The following is a 19,145-nucleotide window of genomic DNA, read 5'->3' as shown; positions in this document are numbered from 1 at the left end:
ACATCATAGTGTATTTCTGATTTTGGGGCAGCTCATGGTTTTGCATGTATAATAATGAGCTGTACTGAAACAAGACATTGTCATACTGTTTAAGATACAAACAAAAACAATCCTGTTTGATCTGTATTTTATTTGCAGGCTGCCTTTCGTGCATCACTCTGTGCTGTATTATCTTAAACCAGGTCACTTCTCAAGTGTTTAAGTTAGTTGTTTGCAATCAGCTCAAGTTAGCTCAGAGATATGTCACTTTATAACCTTTTGCACCTTTAAGTATGCTGGCGAGGGCAACAGCTTTGGTTGGTGAAGAGGGAATATTCAGTGCACCCCTCACTGTGCCACTTAATCTGTCCCACAGCAAAAATGTGGTTTAAGAGGCTTTTGGCTTAGCAGTCTCCTTTCTGATATTGATGGGCCTGAGACTCTTTATTTGCATTTAAGGGGAGGGGAGCAAATTGACCTCCCAGGACCTTAGATTTTCATTCTGTGTCTATGGTATGCACACTTTTTTATCTTTTGTGATATCTATCTAGATATAGATCTTTATTCAGGTCTGTGTGCAATCTATGTTACACCTGGCTGCAAGACACATTTCTCTTCCAGGACAATAAAGTTAAATTTGAAGGGTTATAAAGTGTAAATGTAAAGTACAGTGGAGGAATAAGAAGTTGGACTCTCTGCTTAAGTACAAGTAATAAAATTGCAAGATAAAAATACAAAGGTGGGGTTGAGTCATTCTGGAGAAGATTGTTGATATTGCCATCTCTCCCTCTTCAAAACGCGATTACACAATGCTAGCATGCAATCTCCGCTACCCTTCCCCTTTTCCTGCGCACAAGCGTGAACGCCACCTGTTGCTGATTGGCTGGAATAGTGTTGTCTGGCTAATAAAGTAAGAAGTGGCTACAATTCTTTGACTGTAAAAGATTTGTGGAGTAAAAAGTAAAATATTCCTGTTGAAATGTTAAAGAGTTGAAGATGAGACATGCTCCTGGTTAAAAAAGGCTAAATAAAAGGAAAAAAAGTATAAAGTAGCATAAAATGTAAACACTCAAGTCAAGTACAAGTACCTCAAATTTGTATCTGAATTAAGTATCAATGAACCAACTCAACACTATCAGCACCTGAAAAACTCTAATATGAACTTTATAAGGTTATTTTACATTCACCTAATCTCACTGATGGTCACACTGTAGTATTTTCTCGTTTAGGTCCAGTGGAGGTCACGTGTCATCATGCACTCGAGCTTAAAATTCATTACCAAGTCCCCGTTGTGGAACATGTTGCACTTAAATCATGCAGCCTACACACACTGATTTGCCCTTATAACATCCTCACAGTTTAGGTTTAATTCCATTTTAAAAACTTTTATTGCTTGGGATGAATAACACAATCATAAATTGGGTGCTCGGTCACACTCCACAAATGAAACTGTGGGCGATCTATCACACGGACGGAGTGGAACGTCCTCTGGCTTCTACTTTGTTTCGACTTTCTCCACTGGAGGACACTGTGGTGTTGGTATTTGACAGACCAACACATGAAAGGTCTCTTTAATAGGAAGTGGCTTTTAAAATTGATTGCAGAGATGAAAAATACAAAAGTAATGTGAAGGCTAAGGAAGGCTAAGGAAATCTAAATATAGGATCAGTAATTAGAAAAGGTATTCAATGGCCTCCATTCAGTAAAGTGACACTGAGAAATTGTTTTAATCTTCTTTAAGTATAAACATGAGGCTAATAGATATTATCTCCTCGTTAACACTATTTTCTCGGTCCTCCGCTTAGATCTTTGCGGCCTGTAAATTAATCTAAACACAGCTTTCTCTGTGTTATCCTGTCGGTCGGAAATCCAGTGAGGGGACAGAGGCAGTCATCTGAATTGATCTCAAGTAATTGGAGGCTGAGGGAAGAGAAGTCAATGGACCATGAAAAACAGATCCAACAGCCGCTACCTGTTTGCAAGTATAAGAGTACAAACAAGCCGATGACTTCAGGAGAGAGGGATCGGGGAAAGGTCCGCTTCAGACCTTGTTAGCTGTGACTGTTGTCAGGTAGGGGCGTAAACATGTGCAGTGTTTTTCTGATATCATTTTGAATGCTTAGTATTACTCAGAAAGACATAACTGGTTTATTGAACTGCTAAAGCTGCCTTGCTCTCTTTTCTATTTCCTGCAGGAATGCCATCAGACGAGTTTGTCCGTGGGATGCTCTATCTGTCCCTCACCGTTGTGGGAGTCCCAGGTAACACTGCCGTCATCCTGGCATTCCTCCTCTTGCTGTACCAGGAGAACCAGCTTCTCCCAGCTGACACCATTATCCTGCACCTGGCCTGCGTCAACCTGCTGGTGGTGGGTGTTCGCTGTCTGCTGGAGACCCTGGCCTCCTTCCGCCTGGCCCTCATCTTCGGAGACGTAGGCTGTAAGGCTGTGATCTTTGTCTACAGAACATCCCGTTCCCTCTCAATCTGGCTCACCTTCGTCCTGAGTGCCTATCAGTGCCTGAGCATTGCCCCTCCCGGATCACACTGGGCCTTCGTCCGCAATTTGTTAGCCCACTATTTGAGCTACGTGTTCCTCTTCCTCTGGGTCCTCAACACCTGCATGAGCTCGGCGGCCGTACTCTTCTCCTTCGGCACCCACAATGACTCCAGCCTGATAAACCACAGCATCAATGTACAATTCTGCTTTGTTCAATTTCCTTCAAAGTTGTCCAAAGAGGCAAATGGGGCAGCCCAGGTAGGCAGAGACGTGGTGCCCATGGCCCTCATGACTCTAGCCAGTCTGATCATCCTGGTCTTCCTTTACAAGCACAGCCAGCAGATGAAGGGGCTCTGCAGCAGCAGCAGCAGCAGAAGTGGTGGTGGTGGAGGTGGTGGTGGAGGTGGTGGGGGAAGCACTAGGTCCAAGCAACGAGCTGCCAAAGCCGTGGTAGCCCTTGTGACCCTGTATGTGGTCCTCTATGGGGTAGATAATGGGCTTTGGGTGTACACTCTCACCATGAGGAAGACCATGACATCCTCGCTCATCTCTGACCTGCGTATATTCTTCTCCTCGCTCTATGCAGCACTCAGCCCCGTGGTCATCATCGCATCGAACAGGAAGGTGAATGGCAGGCTGAGGTGTGCAGTGCAGAAGAAGCCTATTCAGGAGAAAACCACCAGTACATCTACTATGTGAGGCCTGCTGGGATGGCTGATTACTCACAGGGCAGCAGAGGAAGCCAAGATGTTGAGGACTGAATTTTTCTTAAGTCTGGGTCATGTGTGGGTCATTCTGTATTTTTATCTATCAGGTAAATAATGTTTGTGATTGGGAATGCTGGAGACTCTTTTTTTCCTCTGTGGTGGTTTGAATTATTGTGAAGTCATAAAAATGATGCTTCTCCCTAATATTTATTTGAATATCTTCTTTATGACTCTTCTCAAATATGTTGTGAAATAACTGATGTGGATTTAGCACCTGTGGCTCAGGATGAGATGATTTACCTGTAGTAGGGGGAACTGACTGTCTCCCTGTCTATAATTAAGGAAGAAAACTGTCATAACAACCCTGTTACTCAATACAGGTCTGTATGAATCCCTGCTGATCTGGCGCTATGTTGCTTTGTTTGTTTATTCGTTATGTTCTCTCCATCTTAATTGGATGGAAGAATTATAGCCGGGTGACTCAGTGGCTGTCAAATGACTTCCAGCTGCCCATTTAGCTATAATTAAGGCTTTAAAAAGAATCTGGAAAATGTCTTGTGCTAATGAGGCAGGTTAATTGTCCCACAGAAAATTGGTTAAAAACCTGATGTGAAAACTATATTCTTTAGAGGAAAAAAAGATGGAAAAGATGTTCATGACAATGCTGAATCACTCAACACAATGCTGAGAATGTATGTCTGCAGGTGCAGTTATGAGACGAGGAGACTTTAGGGACACAAAGCTACGTCTTGGCACAAGCCCTGAAGAGTTTGCTGTGGATGTGGCAATGTGGGAATTTAGGAGTCATTATGTAATTGGCATGTCTTGGAGAAGCAAGGGCAGAAAGACAGGGTGAGGACATAACAACCTCTGTGAGTGACAGTCCAAAAGACATAAAGTGGCTGCCAGCGCTCTGTGATCCTGCAATAACTCTAAAGTGCAATCAGTGCAACGCTATTCAACTGCTGTCGCAATGCAGGTAAGTAGGACGAGAAGTCCTCCTCTCTGTGCTTGTGCAGAACTGTTGCATTCGACACCAGACTGACATCAAAGGACATTAAATTGCGGACAATAATTTTGATCCTTTGTCAACATTCACTTTTATTGTAGAAGCTTCAACCATGAACACCCTCCGTAATGTGACTATACTTTTTGGAAAGGTTTCTCCAGATGACAAATTCCATGTGTCTTACTCTTCAAACCACTGAAATCTGATTGGCACTTTACACAGACTCCGGTGGAATGAAGGATAGAATACATGGATGGTTTCATTACAGCGGCGAGCCTGCTGGCGCCTCCGGTGAGGAATCAGTGGGAATGAAATACTTGATTCCCTTCAACGCTTTCAGTGATGTCATTCTTTTTCTGTCGGGAAAGAAGCGGCAGATTAGTTAAAAAGAACAAATACATGAAAAACAGGTTGTGTATGTGGTCATGTCTCTTTGTGTGTGTGAAGGGTGTGCCGGGCAGGCCTCTCCCCGCGCAAGACAGGACCTGTACATTCGCTGCTTTCCATCCGTCTGGAGTCTTTTGAGCCTAATTAATGCAGGGTGCTGTTAAACATGTAGAGACCAAACCCACACAAATGTGAACCTCCATTGCTGCCTCGCTCTCAAATCACAGATCACCCTCAGCTCTTGCACTTCGCCTCCAAGCAGCTAAAACAGAACTTGCAAGAGCTGGTAAGTGCACATTGTCATCATCTGTTCAACCTCTACCTGCAACTCACCTGCTTGACAAGGCGAGATGTGTGAAATGCGCGCAAGCTACCAGGAGAAATAACACAACAAAGCACCAGTGCCTGACATCCGCCAAAGAAATACATCTACAAATCTGCAAACACTAACACTGTGTTTTTTTTTTGTCTTCCGTTACGAGGTATACAACACAAACCTGTACAAAAGACACATAAAAAAAAGCTTTCAGCTTGTCCAGAAAGGTCGGTTAAATGAAGTCGAGGGAGCGCGGTAAATCCTGCCAGCCGATCAACCCCTGCTGTGCCTGATGTCAGTCTGTTTACCTGCACCAGGTACAGGCATTTTTGTCCCCCGTGTCCACCAATGGTAAGGCAGGAGCAGGGTTAAACCTCGCCCCCTTTCTGCCTCGAAGCCCATCCACACCCTAATGTGGCCCTTTTTACTCAAGAACTGAATGTTAAACCAAACCCTCTCCTCCCCCGCGGAAAACCTTTGAATCACTTCCATCACTGTGTGACACATGCAGGAATTTGTACATTTATAATGATGCAGGAGCAGCTAATATGCTCATACATGCAAACAGTGTCAAGAAGCATGATTCAACAATACATTAATCTCCCAAAATCAATTGCAAATGATTAGATAATGATACATGAAAGTGCTTTGAAAGCGTCATTAACCTGTTTACATCAGAATGATCAACTAAATCCAGCGACCTTGAAAGTTATTCTTCTTCTTTAATCCCATAAAAATCTTCTCTCTGATGTTTTTTCCAGTTATGAAGAGTTCTGGCTGACTACAGCAACTGGAAACTTTGGGGCTTATTATTGTGGTGAAAATGTAATAAACACATCCTGCGGTACTTTCAAAACCCAAATTTTATGGAAATGACAGCCGTAATAAGCCCTTTTTATGTTTGCTGATACCGTCTTTGCCTTTCCTTCAAAGGGATGTTTCTTTAGGCGTGTTGTTTAGAGGATTTATTCCCTGTTTGAGTGAAGCTACTGATGGAAAATGCCATACAGAAACTGTACTTTCAGTAAATCAACTCATTTAATTTTTTTTTTTTGAAAGTGCAGGACTGATTGTTAAAGAAAGCACACAGGAGAAGAGTCAGGAGTGTGTTTTAAATAAGTGCCCGTTTGCTGTTTCCTCTGGACACAAATGCATAAAATATTTATACTATGTGGAAGCAATGTGGTCTAAACTCGACCTCAGATTACCTGCCAGGAGGTGACACGAGTTTAACATGATTTAATTTTATTTTTTGCACTCTTAAGTTACAGAGTTGTATGTGTGTGACCCATTTCCATGCATCCACCCAGTTTAACTGATTCCCTCAGACGAGGAACAAACAGAGTCGTGCCTCAGCTTGCCTGGAATGCTGCACTGCACGTCAGCAAGGAGCCGTATTCAAGACGGTGAGAGGGAGTCCTGAAGAGTTAAGGTGAAGGTTTGGCCTGTTCTGTCTCCATGAACGCAGCAACACTTCTTGATTTATACTGATTAACCCACATTTTGTGGAAAAGGCTGAGATGCTGGTTTAATATCCACATAAATCTGCAGGTTCTGGGGTTTAATGGTGACTTTATGGTTCTGACAGCCTGATTTTACTACACAAGGAATAGTCTGACATTTTGGGAAATACAGCTCACTCATTTCCAAGAGTCAGATGAGAAGATTGATACCACTCCCACACTGCGCTGTGTAGCTAAAGCCAGGTGGGAACACGGCTTTGCTCCAACCAAAGCTACCAGAATCTCTAAAGCTCACTAATTAAAACTATATCCCATTTGATCTGTGCAGAAACTAAAAATGACATTGTGTCATCTAACAGGTAGTTAAACAGCTGGCCAGGTTAGCTGTTTCCAGTCTTTAGGCTAAGTTAAGCTAACTGGCAGTAGCTTCATACTGTAAAGAAATGGGAATGGTATCGATCTTTCCATCTACTCTCTGCAAGAAAGTTGTATCCTCAAAATGTCAACCCTTTAAATGTACAGAAAGTTTGTAGAAATGTTGCAAGACAAAGTCAAACTGCGCTCAAATCGAGGAAAAATATTTAATGCAGGTGGAGAAAAGAGTTCATACGCAGTAAAACTACAGCTCTGCCATTACAATGTCTGCTTATGCTATGTCCGGGAGGCTGTATAGCAGATTACACCCATTCCAAGTGTACCAGTGAGGACACGGACCACACTGAAGGAGGGTGGGGGTGGGGTTTAAGGCTCTGAGGCTCCAGGGCAGCAGCTTGCTGCAACTCCACCACTCTCAGGTAAGATATGCACTGCTGTGCCGAGACTTGAAAGACATTCAAGATGCACTGCACCCTATCCAGCAGTGTATCACAGTATAGGAAAAGAAAAAGATAGGTAGGAGTGGAAAAGAAAAGGCTAGGTTGCTGAGTTGGGAAAAAAAATCCTCTATAAACAGGCCTGGAAATGTTGTCATATGAACTTCTGAGAAACAACTGAATATTAATAATCTTTCACCAGGAAGATGGGAGTCACAGTTTTAACTGGCTGAACTGAGAGCTGAAACCTGCCCTGACGTGAACCAAGCATCAGTATGTGCTACGTCAGTGTCTTTAAATGTGTGGCTTATAATTTATTACTCAGGGGTGAATTAGTTTTTGTTTTATCTTTATTCAGGTAGTCTCAGTGAGATCAAGATCTCTTTTTAAAGAGAAAGATACATTTCAAGAGAGAAATAAATGTATATCAGGGAGGAACGGGCTTCACTGACATGTCAGTTTGCAGAGATTTATCCTTTGATGAGCCAATCCAGCGTCCCTGAGGGACTCTGATTCATGCTGAATGCTGTGTGAATGCATACACCCAGGACCCAGATTTTAATCTCTTTAAATGATTGCAGTTAAAAGGCAGCTAACGCGTCAGGGCTCAAACTGGGGATTTCAAAGTTGAATTAAACTCGAGGAATGATAGTGAAGCTGCAACTGCCTGCCCGGTTTATTTCTTTATTTTTGAATAAAATGCCTGAAAAGTCAACCAAATGCAAAACTCAGCCCTGCTGCTTTGCTCAAAAACTTGTTTGACATTCCCGAATATCATGCAACACTCTGACACTCTGACATCAAGCCAGGTCTCTACATACAGAGCAGACGTTACCCAAAAACAGCTCAGATACGGGATATTTACATCTTGTACATGAATTTTGTTTGCCAATGTAGATTTTAAAATATACTGTATGTATGTTTCTGTTTCTGCATTTTATATTTGTGGAGTTGTAGAGTACAGTAGATATGAAGCTAGAGCCAGTAGTCCGTTAGCTTAGCTTAGCCCAAAGACTAGAAACAGGAGGAATCATCTAGCCTGGCTCTTGCTTTAACTGCACAAAAACTAAAGCATCAATGAGGGGCAGTTTGCTGTTTTATGTGGGGTTATGTAAGTAAGACTTTATTTACATCGCACCTTTCAAAGCATGCAGTTACAAAGTGCATCCCACATATGAAAAGCTAAAAATGAATGAACAAATGAGGAAGAAATACAATACAACATAAAACACAGCACAATGAAAGACAGACCAGGTTAGAAAAAAGAGACAAAAAACCCCAGAATGGAGATTTTTTAAAAGGCTTGCCTATAAAATGCATTTTTAGAAGCTGCTAGAAACAGTACAGAGATTAAGAAAACCTGATAGATGGGGAAGTTAAAACAGCAGAGATCACCTTTTGTTTTGTGGCTGGTGTGGGCGAGAAGTGGAATACATACACATGCACACAAGGAGATCAGAACTGGGCCAAGGTCATGCAGAGCTTTATATGGGATCCACAGGATCTTGCAGTTTATTCAGAATTTTACAGGAAGCCAATGGAGGGAAGTAAGAGCAGGGGTAATGTGAAGCTAGTTGTAGTTAACAGCCTGGCAGCTGCTTTCTGATCTAACTGTAAATGGTTTAGAGCAGCTTGACGGAGACACGTGCAGAGGAAATTACAATAATCAACGTGGGAGAAACTGAAAGTCTACAAAATCTGTAGAAGGCAAGATACACCAGATTTTTGCAGTGTCTCTTACTATTTACTGCTGGCCGGTTTCTCCGCTGGGTGTGGTTAGCCTACTTGTCAAAATAGGCCCCTCATAAAACCACAACGTGTCTTTTTTTACGCTTCGGTTTGTATAGAGATTAAACAAGCCAGATATAATCAGTGTTATCAGCTGCCTTAATTCGGGAGCTTTAGAGGTGCTGGTGGGCAGATTTTGTTCCCTTTGGGCAGAGCCAGGCTAGCTGTTTACCCCTGTTTCCAGTCTTTATGCTAAGCTATGCTAAGTACACTACAGACATGAGAGTGGTATTAATCCTCTCACTGAACTCTCAGCAATAAGCGTTTTTTAGCAAAATGAACTATTCCTTCAAGAGTTAATGTATTTCTAAAGTATTTTTATCACTCACTGATTTTAAACAGCTATAAATCAACCAGCAGCCCAGCCAACAACCTTCTTCATGCCAAATCCACACTGTAGCCGAAACTAGGATCCTGCCCTTTATCTTTCCCATCATCACCCCTAAATGCCACAAAGGTGGAATTTTCCACGAGCCACTTCCCCGTGTTTGCTGTGGAATGCAGACAAGACGGAGCAGGCCTGCAGAGTATGGCATCTAGGCAGTAACACTGCGTTGATGTGCTCAGCTTGTGCACAACACGTCCAGCTCCTTACTCTCCCTCCAGGGGGTTTTTAAGCTGTTACTTAAAGTGTAGCTCTGTCCTGCAGTGTTGGTAGCTTCCACTGTCGCTGTTTGTTTATTATTATATGAAACGCCATCAGTTTAGGACCAGAAATCTCAGCATCCTCTGATTGAGTCCAGTATCCAGCTCATACAGTCTGAATGTCGCCATCGCTGATTTTGCGTAAGTAGTTCGGTGCATCAAGCAATTTCAACTCATTGCTCCACATGCCTGTCCACCTACGGTTAAGTGACTCTCACAAAAGGCCCTTAAAGCAGCAGGATGTTTTAACACAACTCTAAATTCAAAGCTGTTGGAGAAATTTATGACCGCTCTATTAAACAGTCGTAGATTGCTATCTGTGCCTCACAGCAACAGACCTTGTAAAGTTATACAACTTGGGCATGTGCTGACATAACAGCCACACATATTTCATCCTGCCACTACCACCCTTCGCACAGGTGAAGGAGGTGCAGAACAATGTGCGGAGGAAATGACAAGAACACTGTGCCTCTTTGGAGCCGTAGTTACTGTACTTTACAGAGCACTTTAATGCATCACACAGCTGTACACTATTAATGGGATGTATATAAGATGACAAATTGCCCGGAGTGGGGAGTTGTGGGCATGTGATGACAAGGAGCGTTACTCCACATACTATGAAAAATTGAGTCTCCTTGTGCTTTTTCAGAATAAGTGGTGTCACTCCACCCACTTAACGCTGAATAATAGATCTGATGGATCCTGTGTGTATCATACTGCTGCTGTCAGAGTAATTATAAAAGACATGAGTGGCGCGCTATACCAGTTAAGTGTACCCCGGTATCACACTGAGACGATTTCCCTCTCCACTGTGTGCTGAGGTGGATCGCCTCACAAATTAAAGACACACTCAGTGGGTTTGTTGCAGCTGCCCCGTCGTGCTCCTAAATCCCCAAATGTCCAACCAGCTCACTTTGGACTTTTGTGCTGACTTTTGGAAAACATCATTTGTGAGCTGGGAGGACATTTTGGGATTTTGGGTCACTGTTGGCTGCTGTGACAGAACCAGGAAGTTTACCGTCAAGTATCTGAAATGGGGGAGGAGGGAGTGCCACCTGTTGACTCTTTATGGTACTACAATAAAGGGGCAAGTTGCATAATGCTGGTGCAGTGGTATGAAGGTATATTCTTAAACAGGTCTGGTCTGGCACAGTATGTCATTGAACCGATGATCAATGGAGCTGTGCTCCACTGTTAGGCATTACATGAGACAAAACTCAGAACAATACATTTTAATTACAAATTTCTTGCAGAGGAACCAAACAATTCTGCATTCTGTGAATCACTTTCACTCACTTTAATTACAAGGCTCAGTTCCTCTGATCTTCATTAAGAATAATTCATATAGACAAACCTCAGTGGTAGCATATTTATATAACAGGCCTGGAAAAAACCTCATTGACCATAATTTGGATGAATGCCAGGGAGGTGCTGCTGGCTCCTACTGACTGCTGTGTTTTCCTGGGATGTATTTATGCACACTGAATATTGTTGCTGTTTATCAATATGAATGTCACCTAAAGAACATATGAGTGACAGCATGCAAATATTTTGAGTGTTTGATCCAACACATCCATATGTAAGACTTTGCTGTACAAGAACTTTGTAGTAATTGTAACAAGAGATTTATCTCAACATGATTCTGCTACATTCCTTAAGTGCATCGTTGGGTTAACTTGTTTTTGGGGAAAAAAAAATTGCTGCTGAGCTGCACAGAACACTGTTGATGACAGCTTCATTATATTTTGCACCCAGACACCTTGAAACCAACCAGCACTCCCACACTGGATGACTACCTGGCCCCTGTTTTTCTGGTTTGTAGCAATTTGATATAAGAAAATTCACCATGTGAGCCGAAAACAAACTGAAAGTTTTTAGGACTACATATCAATAGTCACAGGTTGATATTGTACTTTAGGTGTGCAAATTCCCAAACCCATGCAAGTAATAGAGTAGTGAAAAGCACCTCCTGGAGGTCTGAGGGCCCCTGGAGTTGCCTGCTTTACCCATTTGGTGAACCAGCCTGGCTTAAGTGTTGAGTTTGGAAATTGATGTTTGCACCTGCACTTACATAAAAGGTATATAGTATTCATAATGACAGCCAGCAGCATGAAGCAGCTCTAAATGTGTTATTTTGATGGAAAAAGTTTGCCCGACTGCTTTAAAAATGGTCTTACTTACTACTTACTACAACGCTTTTCTTCCCTTTAATGTAACTGTAGTATATCTTCAAAGTTGTTTAAGCTTTTGTTAGGATTCTTACATATTAAGTTGTTGCGCTGTCACAAATCCACATTTTTTGACGGGCAGTTTCAGACTAATTCTGGTCACGACTAGACTCCTAATTGGTCTCCCTCACCGAACGAATGCTGAAACATTTCCAAACAGGCAATTTTTTTTCAGCCTCGTCACACTTCAGTGACAGTTTGGTAACAATATTGTCAAGTCAAAAAGACAAACATGTAAGAGGCTTAAATTAATAAGAATGGATAATGTAAGAGCTGGTGGAGCACTTTCACAACAAAACTGAACAACTGATGAACCTGTCAACAAACGATTCTCTCATGTTTTGGTCATTATATGTGACGCTGTGACCACATAACACCTGCCTCTTAGTCAGCAGTGTAAAGCCGTTTAACAGATGGGGCGGCATTTACACAACAGGTCTCTGATAAAAATCATGCACACATGTAGAGATGTTGGACGTCTAAAGAGAAAGAGACCCTCCTTCATCCCGAACACGTCTGCAAAGCCAATTCAAAATATAAGAAACTCAACGCACATTAGAGGGCGCCTTAAGTGCAGATTTATGGTTGCATTCATGTTAGTAAAGATATTTTTGGTAAGTATGCAGCAGAGGCCTCTAGTTCTCTGTAGTGTCACAGGTTTTGTGGAAGTCTCAGCGCACTGAATAATGTATTGACTCATTTGTCTGGAGGAGCGCCACAGTGAGCCAGGCGATCAATGGCACAGCAGCAGTGCCAAATTTGCCTTTATGGAACTGCCAGGTTTTTTTTTCCTTACAGGCACGGCCTTGTCTGTCGAATCGAAAACTATCAGAAAACTATTCTGATGATAATTTTTGGATTTGTGTCCTGAGAGAGCGTTTGCGGCTGGTCAGCAGTCGTGTCTTCATTTTCATTTCCAGCACGAAAGCAACATCTGTGGTGTATCTGCAGGAACACAGTCTGCTCGACAAATGGTAGACTGTTTATCTGTCACTGCAGGTCAGTGAGATCTGGGAGGATCTGTATGGATGGTGCTCATCTCTAGAAAACACTACACAGATGTTCTCATTCTTTTTCTGCATCATGGTGATATATCTGAAAAAGCAAATGTGCCACAATACTCATTTCTCTCAAGTCAAGAGCACATAATCCATCCACTGTGGTAAATCTGAGCTGAGGGAAGTGAAAGAAGAGGTTTCCATTGCAATGAAATGAAATATGAAGCAGATTATGTCTGTGTTTGGATGAATAACAAGACGAAGAGTCTACAGAGATGCTAGCTCTGTGAGGCTGAACAGCATCGCTTTGAGCTAAATGCTAACATTAGCATGCTAACATGCTCACAGTGACAATGGTAACATGCTGATGTTTAGCATGTGTAACTTTATGTTTAGCATGTTCACCATTGTAGTTTAGCTTGTTAGCATGCTAGCACTTGCCCGTTAGCGCTAAACACAAAGTAGGCTACAGGTAAGGCTGAGCTGAGGTGTCATAAACCAGCTCTGGACTGATGGCAAAATTATTAGAATTCATCCTGAGGGAAACGTGAACTTCTGTACTAAATTTCATGGCAATCCATTTGTATTTTTGAGATATTTCAGTCTGGACCAGTGGGGTGACTGATCGACATGACCATGAGACTACAAAGGTGGCAAATGCTGAATTTCATCTACTTGAAACACACAAGCAGTAAACAAAGTTCAGAATCAGAATCAGCTCTATTGACCAAATATTTGTGCAGGACAACTTGAGCTCTTCACTGGTAGCGGTATTGATAGATGAGCGCTAACTTTTCACAGTACATACTGTACAAAGTCTCTGTGCACAGGCCTGGAGTCCATGCATTACTACAAGTGAGAAATTCACACCACCTAACATCAATTTTAACCACTCCTCTGATACTGTACAGCTACACCAACAACCAAGGTAAAATCTTTACTCTTGTTCTCTTGACACAGTTCAATGCAGTGCATCCCTTCGCTTTCGCTTCATTGATTAAATGTAGCACCGTTGATACCTGGGAGCTGAGGCAGGTGTGCTGCAGATAATACACAGCGGTGATCTTTGTCTGTAATTTTCATCTAAAATGACACATCACTCGCACCTGTGCAACAGCACCAAGATCAAAATACGACCCCTCTTCTACTAATATTCATCTCCTCCATCACCAACCTCTCTTTAGCCTTCAACACAAACACACACACATCTGCTCCATTCAGGATGGTGTGAGACCCTTTCACCTCAACCTCTCCACCCTACCTCTACCCCCCTATGGCCCCTCAAGATACACTCATTAACAGTAGAGGGCATTGGACACATCACCTCATCACCTCCCCACAGGACCGCGTTCCTCCACCTGACCTTGGAAAACGTCCAAGCCAGCAGCACATCGGGTCTCGGGAGGGGGAGAGAGGTTCAGGTTATGTTATGAAGGTCAGCGCAGTGCAGCCTCACTGCATGCTGAAGAGCTCTGCGGCTTTTGAGGCAGGAGGAGTTTTTTTAAGGTAACGTTCTTCCTGCCTTTCACAGAAAAACGTGACCTCTGAGGATATACCCACTGTGATGGGTCAAATGTCTCGTATTTAAATCTCAAGGCTTGGGCTCCAGCCCGTAATTGATGGTATGTTTGTGAGATATCATCAGAAATGTAATGTGACATTGAGTGCCGTTGTGTTTTCCCTCAGGATGCTCCCACATTTAGATCCCGAAGCAAGCCCACCGTTCACTGACACTTTCATCTCAAAATAAGATCGTGCTTTTCTTGAAACACAGAGTAGGCGGAGGCAGAAAAAGAAAAGTCCATTAATAAGGAAGATGGAGTCTAATGTGGAATCGACCAGAGGGTCTTTTAATGATTGCTAGCCGTTCATTGATCAAGCACTCCAAGACAGGAACAAAGAGCGCTTTGAGGGGAACGAACTCTCTGCTCCTGCCTCTACTTCACAAATCAGTAATCAAGCCTCTGAGACTCAGATGTCTGTTCTTGGTTAAAAAAAAAAAAAGTCCAGCTCTCATCAATCATGCCATATGAATCTTTGGCCAGTGATATCATCTCTGTTGTGAAACAGAATTTTAAATAGGATAATCTACTAGCAAATGTTGAATACATTAACTTGTTTCTAAAATCTCTAAGCATTTCATTGTTTATCTACGTACATTAACTGTGTTATTTATTCTTTTTAAAATGTTTTTGGACTTGTTGGCAGCGTGGCTCGGGGATGGAAATGTTGGTCAGTCAGCTGGTTCCTCACGGATCCAGACTGAAATATATCAGCAACTCTCAGCAGATGAATCCGTCTGACTTTGCTGATCCTTTTTCCTTTTAGTGCCAGCATCACACCAAATTTTCACTTTGTCCAAATACCTGCAAAATCAGCCATCAGTTGCATTTTGTGTTTAATGGTAATTATCAAATGTTAGCATGCTAACAAGCTAAACTAAGATGGTTAGCATGGTAATTATTATATACACTAAACATTAGTAGGCTATTTTATCATGCTATAATTAGGCACTGCTGTGCTCACTTACAGCCTCAAACAGCTGCTAGCATGGCTGTAAACGCAAAGTTACAATTACAATTAGTCATTTGGCAGACGCTTTTATCCAAAGCGACGTACATACACACACCGATGGCACAGCGGCGGTGGCAGTTCTGGGGTTCAGTATCTTGCCCAAGGATACTTCAGCATGTGGACTGTTGAGGCCAGGGATTGAACCACCGACCTTCTGATAGGTGGATGACCGCTCTACCTCCTGAGCCACAGCTGCCACATTTAAATATGCTATTTATGTAGGATACCTGTTAAGGGCATCAAATGGCTGGTAGCTGGTGAACATAATGGTGCATTTTGCAGTTAAAAAGTCAGATCTTCTCCTTAAGGGAAGACATTAATGATAATATTGCTCTGGGTCTGCTGGATGTGTAAATAAGCAACTGTTTGCTAACACATTCTCCATTTCTACTTAATAAAAAGACAGTGATAATTTGTCAGTGTTGTGTTTGCAACTTGTTGCACAGTCTCCAAGAGGCTGACCAACCATCTGACCACAAACTCAATGAGATGGTTAATGTGTCTAGGAAGATGGTGGGTCATCAGCAGTAGTTGGTGAGGAAAGGCAGGCATTAGTCAGGGCATTGCACTCTCTCTATGGTGAATATGAGATGTTAGGATGGAGGTGTCTGGTGATGCTGGTGATGTTGCTGCTGTTAAACATCTGTCTTTAGCTGTCATGTCTTTTGTTGTGGTTGTATTTGTCTGACAGTTGCCACGAGGGGAATATCTGAAATGATAATAAACAAAACTAGCTGACTAGCTAACTCATCTTATCTCGATCACTAGTTAATTATTGTAGTTTAGTGCAACTGCACCAGTCACACACACACCATCAAGGAAAAAAAAACTCATTTTCTCCAGATTTCCATAACGAAGTGTTTCACAGAAATGTGTTCATGCAGGGTGCAGCACAGCCACGACAGCTATTGATTGGAACATATGAGCCTCCTGGATTCTTGTTAAGTCTGGCGCCAAAATGTGTTTCCCCATGTGTTTATCTGCCAGTATGTCCTTATTGTTGACCTCTGGATTTGTTGTTGTTTTGCTGCTGCAAAGTTTTTTTTTTTTCCCCCAGAAAATAACGTTTCACACTTTGAAAAGAAAGCAAGCAGCAGGAAAATAACCTGCAAAATTGACATAATTTTGTTATTTTCCTCCCAGGAGTAAGATCAAGGTAAAGACACACCAGGAGAAACACAGTTTAGTGGATACAGACAGTGGTGTGTTCTTACTGATATTTTGTACAGATTTGAGGCGATTTCAGGAGACTTGTCAGGTATTAGCATTAAATTCATATTGACGATGGGGTGTGAAGGAATTCAGAGATGTGTGTACTTTCACAAACACCAAACCACGCCCTGATTTCATTATGCTGCTGTTTCTTTCTGTATCAAAAGGTCCAAATCTGCTAAGAAAGCACAACGGATTACAGAGCAGCGCACAAGTGACACCTGCCAAATCTGAATATATATTCTCTGGTTTGTCTGCAATATGTCACATTTGCAATACATTACATAGTTCAGCGTCAGCCCTCCCTGAGAAAAACAAGCTGTTCCTTGCTACAGTGCATTATGAAAGGTTGCAAATGGGCTAATTTGCAGCTTTGACAGCACCAGCCTCAGCAAAGGCGGGTAGTAATAGGTTTTGAGGTGCCGCTTCAGCGACTGCTGTGATGGGAACGCTGTGGCTGAAAGTAGGCATAGGTCAGGCTTCTCTGGAAACTCTGACAAATTAAAAACAGAAAACCTTTGACATTTATCATGCTAGGAGTCTGCAAAGGTCATTGCCTGTACTTGCTGCTTTCATTTTCCTTCCCCATCCCCTCTGGACATGTTGCTGTGATTGCTTATAGCCTGCTGGAGCTGCAGCAGGGGGAATCAGGAGCTGTGATTTCAGAGAAATACTCACACGAGGACAACATTTCTCATACAAGAAGCAGATATATGGAGTAAACAGAAATGTAAACATATGGAGCCTCTCTGCTGCTGCTCTCCATTTCCCTCTGACTTATTTACCACACTGGTGATAGGCCAGTTGTTAATGGGCCTATCATGATGATTAGTTATCACATCAGTTTCATCAGGATGCTGTTTAGAAGTAAACTGCTGTTGTGCAAAGAACAACCACGGGCATGTAATAACACACCAAAATTCATTTCTGATTTCCTCGTGATACATCATTCCACACCATAAACACTGAAAACTTGTAATTTCACTGGACCATGACTGTCTCATTTAAATGTTAATATAATTCCCATCATTCATAATTTAATGTGCACCCTGGCATTCTCCGTTCATCTCGTTAATGCTATCTGATGTGACAAGCCAATTTACTGCTGGAGTTGACCAAATTGCTTTAGCATTGTAATGCTAACACCATAATAAATCCTTGACATACTGCTCCTCCTCAGGTAATAAAAAAAAGAAATAATAGAAAGTTACACACGCTCACCGTAACATAAATTTTCATTGATTTCCCTGGTGTTACACACTCCGGGAGATTTTGCCTTTAAGTCGGCCGCACCTGGAGAAACATTACATCTGAGGAATGTGACACGGATTGCCCTCTTTGCCCTCTCGTTGTCAGAGGTGGCATTAGTAAGGCTGAAAGCAGCGTGAGAGATGACACAAGCACTGCTTGGAAGACGAATCAGACAGATTACGGGTCTGAGGAGAGAGAGAGGGAGCAGGGCCAGGTTTAATGCTGGTAGGTGTCATTCTGTGTGACCTTTGTGGGAATTACCACTGTGCATGACCCCGAGCATGTCTGCCTGTCACTGAGACAGTCTGGGGCTTCTGCTGCTGTTTCCCCTCCGTCCTCTCTTTGGCAGGCATCATGGTCCAACTCCTCCTGATGCCCGACTACCTTCCAATTGACCTGATCACTGCCAATAACTCTAATAATCCCTACGTTCTCATTAGCCCCCTCACACAACTTGAACTAAAATTTGAATTCTACAGGCTCCCTCTGTGTCTGCGAGGTAGCTTAACCTTTGATAATATGTCAGCACGTCTTAGCAGAGAAAACCCGGGATTAGTCGACTCGTGGAAGCTATTGTGGGAGAAAAGCAGCATCAGAAGTTGATCATCGTTTAGGTGGGGGAATATGAATGTGGATTCGCCCAAGATACAGGCAGCTGAAGCTTGAAATCCCGTGATTAAGACATGTAATCCTATGTTAATTGTAGAATCACTCACTGGAACATTCGCGCTGGTTCAAACCAGGCATATCAAATTTGCTTTAAAGGGTAAGTCTGGTGATATTTTAGACTTTTCTTTTGTCAACAAATGCCATGAAAACACCAAAACATGTCCGACTTCTCTGTCATGTTTGAGTGCTTCAGCTCCAGGTGTGATTGAATTTTGATGATTTTTGGAAAAACAATGGAGGTGAATGGCACAGAGGGAAAAGCTGCAGCATATCAGACTTTGGCTACTGAGACAACACTTGTCAGTAGGATCGATTCATTGTTGGTTTTGGTCTTTTAATAGAATTTGCTGACAATAAGAAGAATATAGAAGACTGGCATTCCTCTCCTTTAAAGTAATATTTCAACATTTTCAAGAGCGATATTAATTTTCTCATGAAACTCTTAGCAAAAAAACAAATGAGTAATGGATTTCCCAAAATGTATAATTTGCAATGTAATTATGTGTTGCAGTAGTATAATGCTAACAGTACATAAAATTCTACACTGATAATAAGAACAAATCGTGAACATTGACTTTTTTGGAGCAATGGTGGATGAGGTGGAGGAGCA

The 19,145-nt window shown here is 42.3% G+C and overlaps 2 protein-coding genes across 2 annotated transcripts in view; one reads left to right on the top strand and one right to left on the bottom strand.

The window, feature by feature from the left end:
• ora1 (olfactory receptor class A related 1) overlaps positions 1 to 19,145 on the bottom strand; it is a 105,140-nt gene that overhangs the window by 3,286 nt on the left and 82,709 nt on the right. The window lies entirely within an intron of this gene.
• Positions 2,177 to 3,175, top strand: ora2 (olfactory receptor class A related 2). The gene has a single exon (XM_076749896.1). The coding sequence runs from the start codon at positions 2,177 to 2,179 to the stop codon at positions 3,173 to 3,175; it is 999 nt and encodes a 332-aa protein (XP_076606011.1).

This window comes from Chaetodon auriga, chromosome 2, assembly GCF_051107435.1.
Source record: "Chaetodon auriga isolate fChaAug3 chromosome 2, fChaAug3.hap1, whole genome shotgun sequence".
Taxonomy (NCBI): Eukaryota; Metazoa; Chordata; class Actinopteri; order Chaetodontiformes; family Chaetodontidae; genus Chaetodon; species Chaetodon auriga.
The sequence above is the reverse complement of the archived record's forward strand: the minus strand, read 5'-3'. Positions and strand labels throughout refer to the sequence as shown.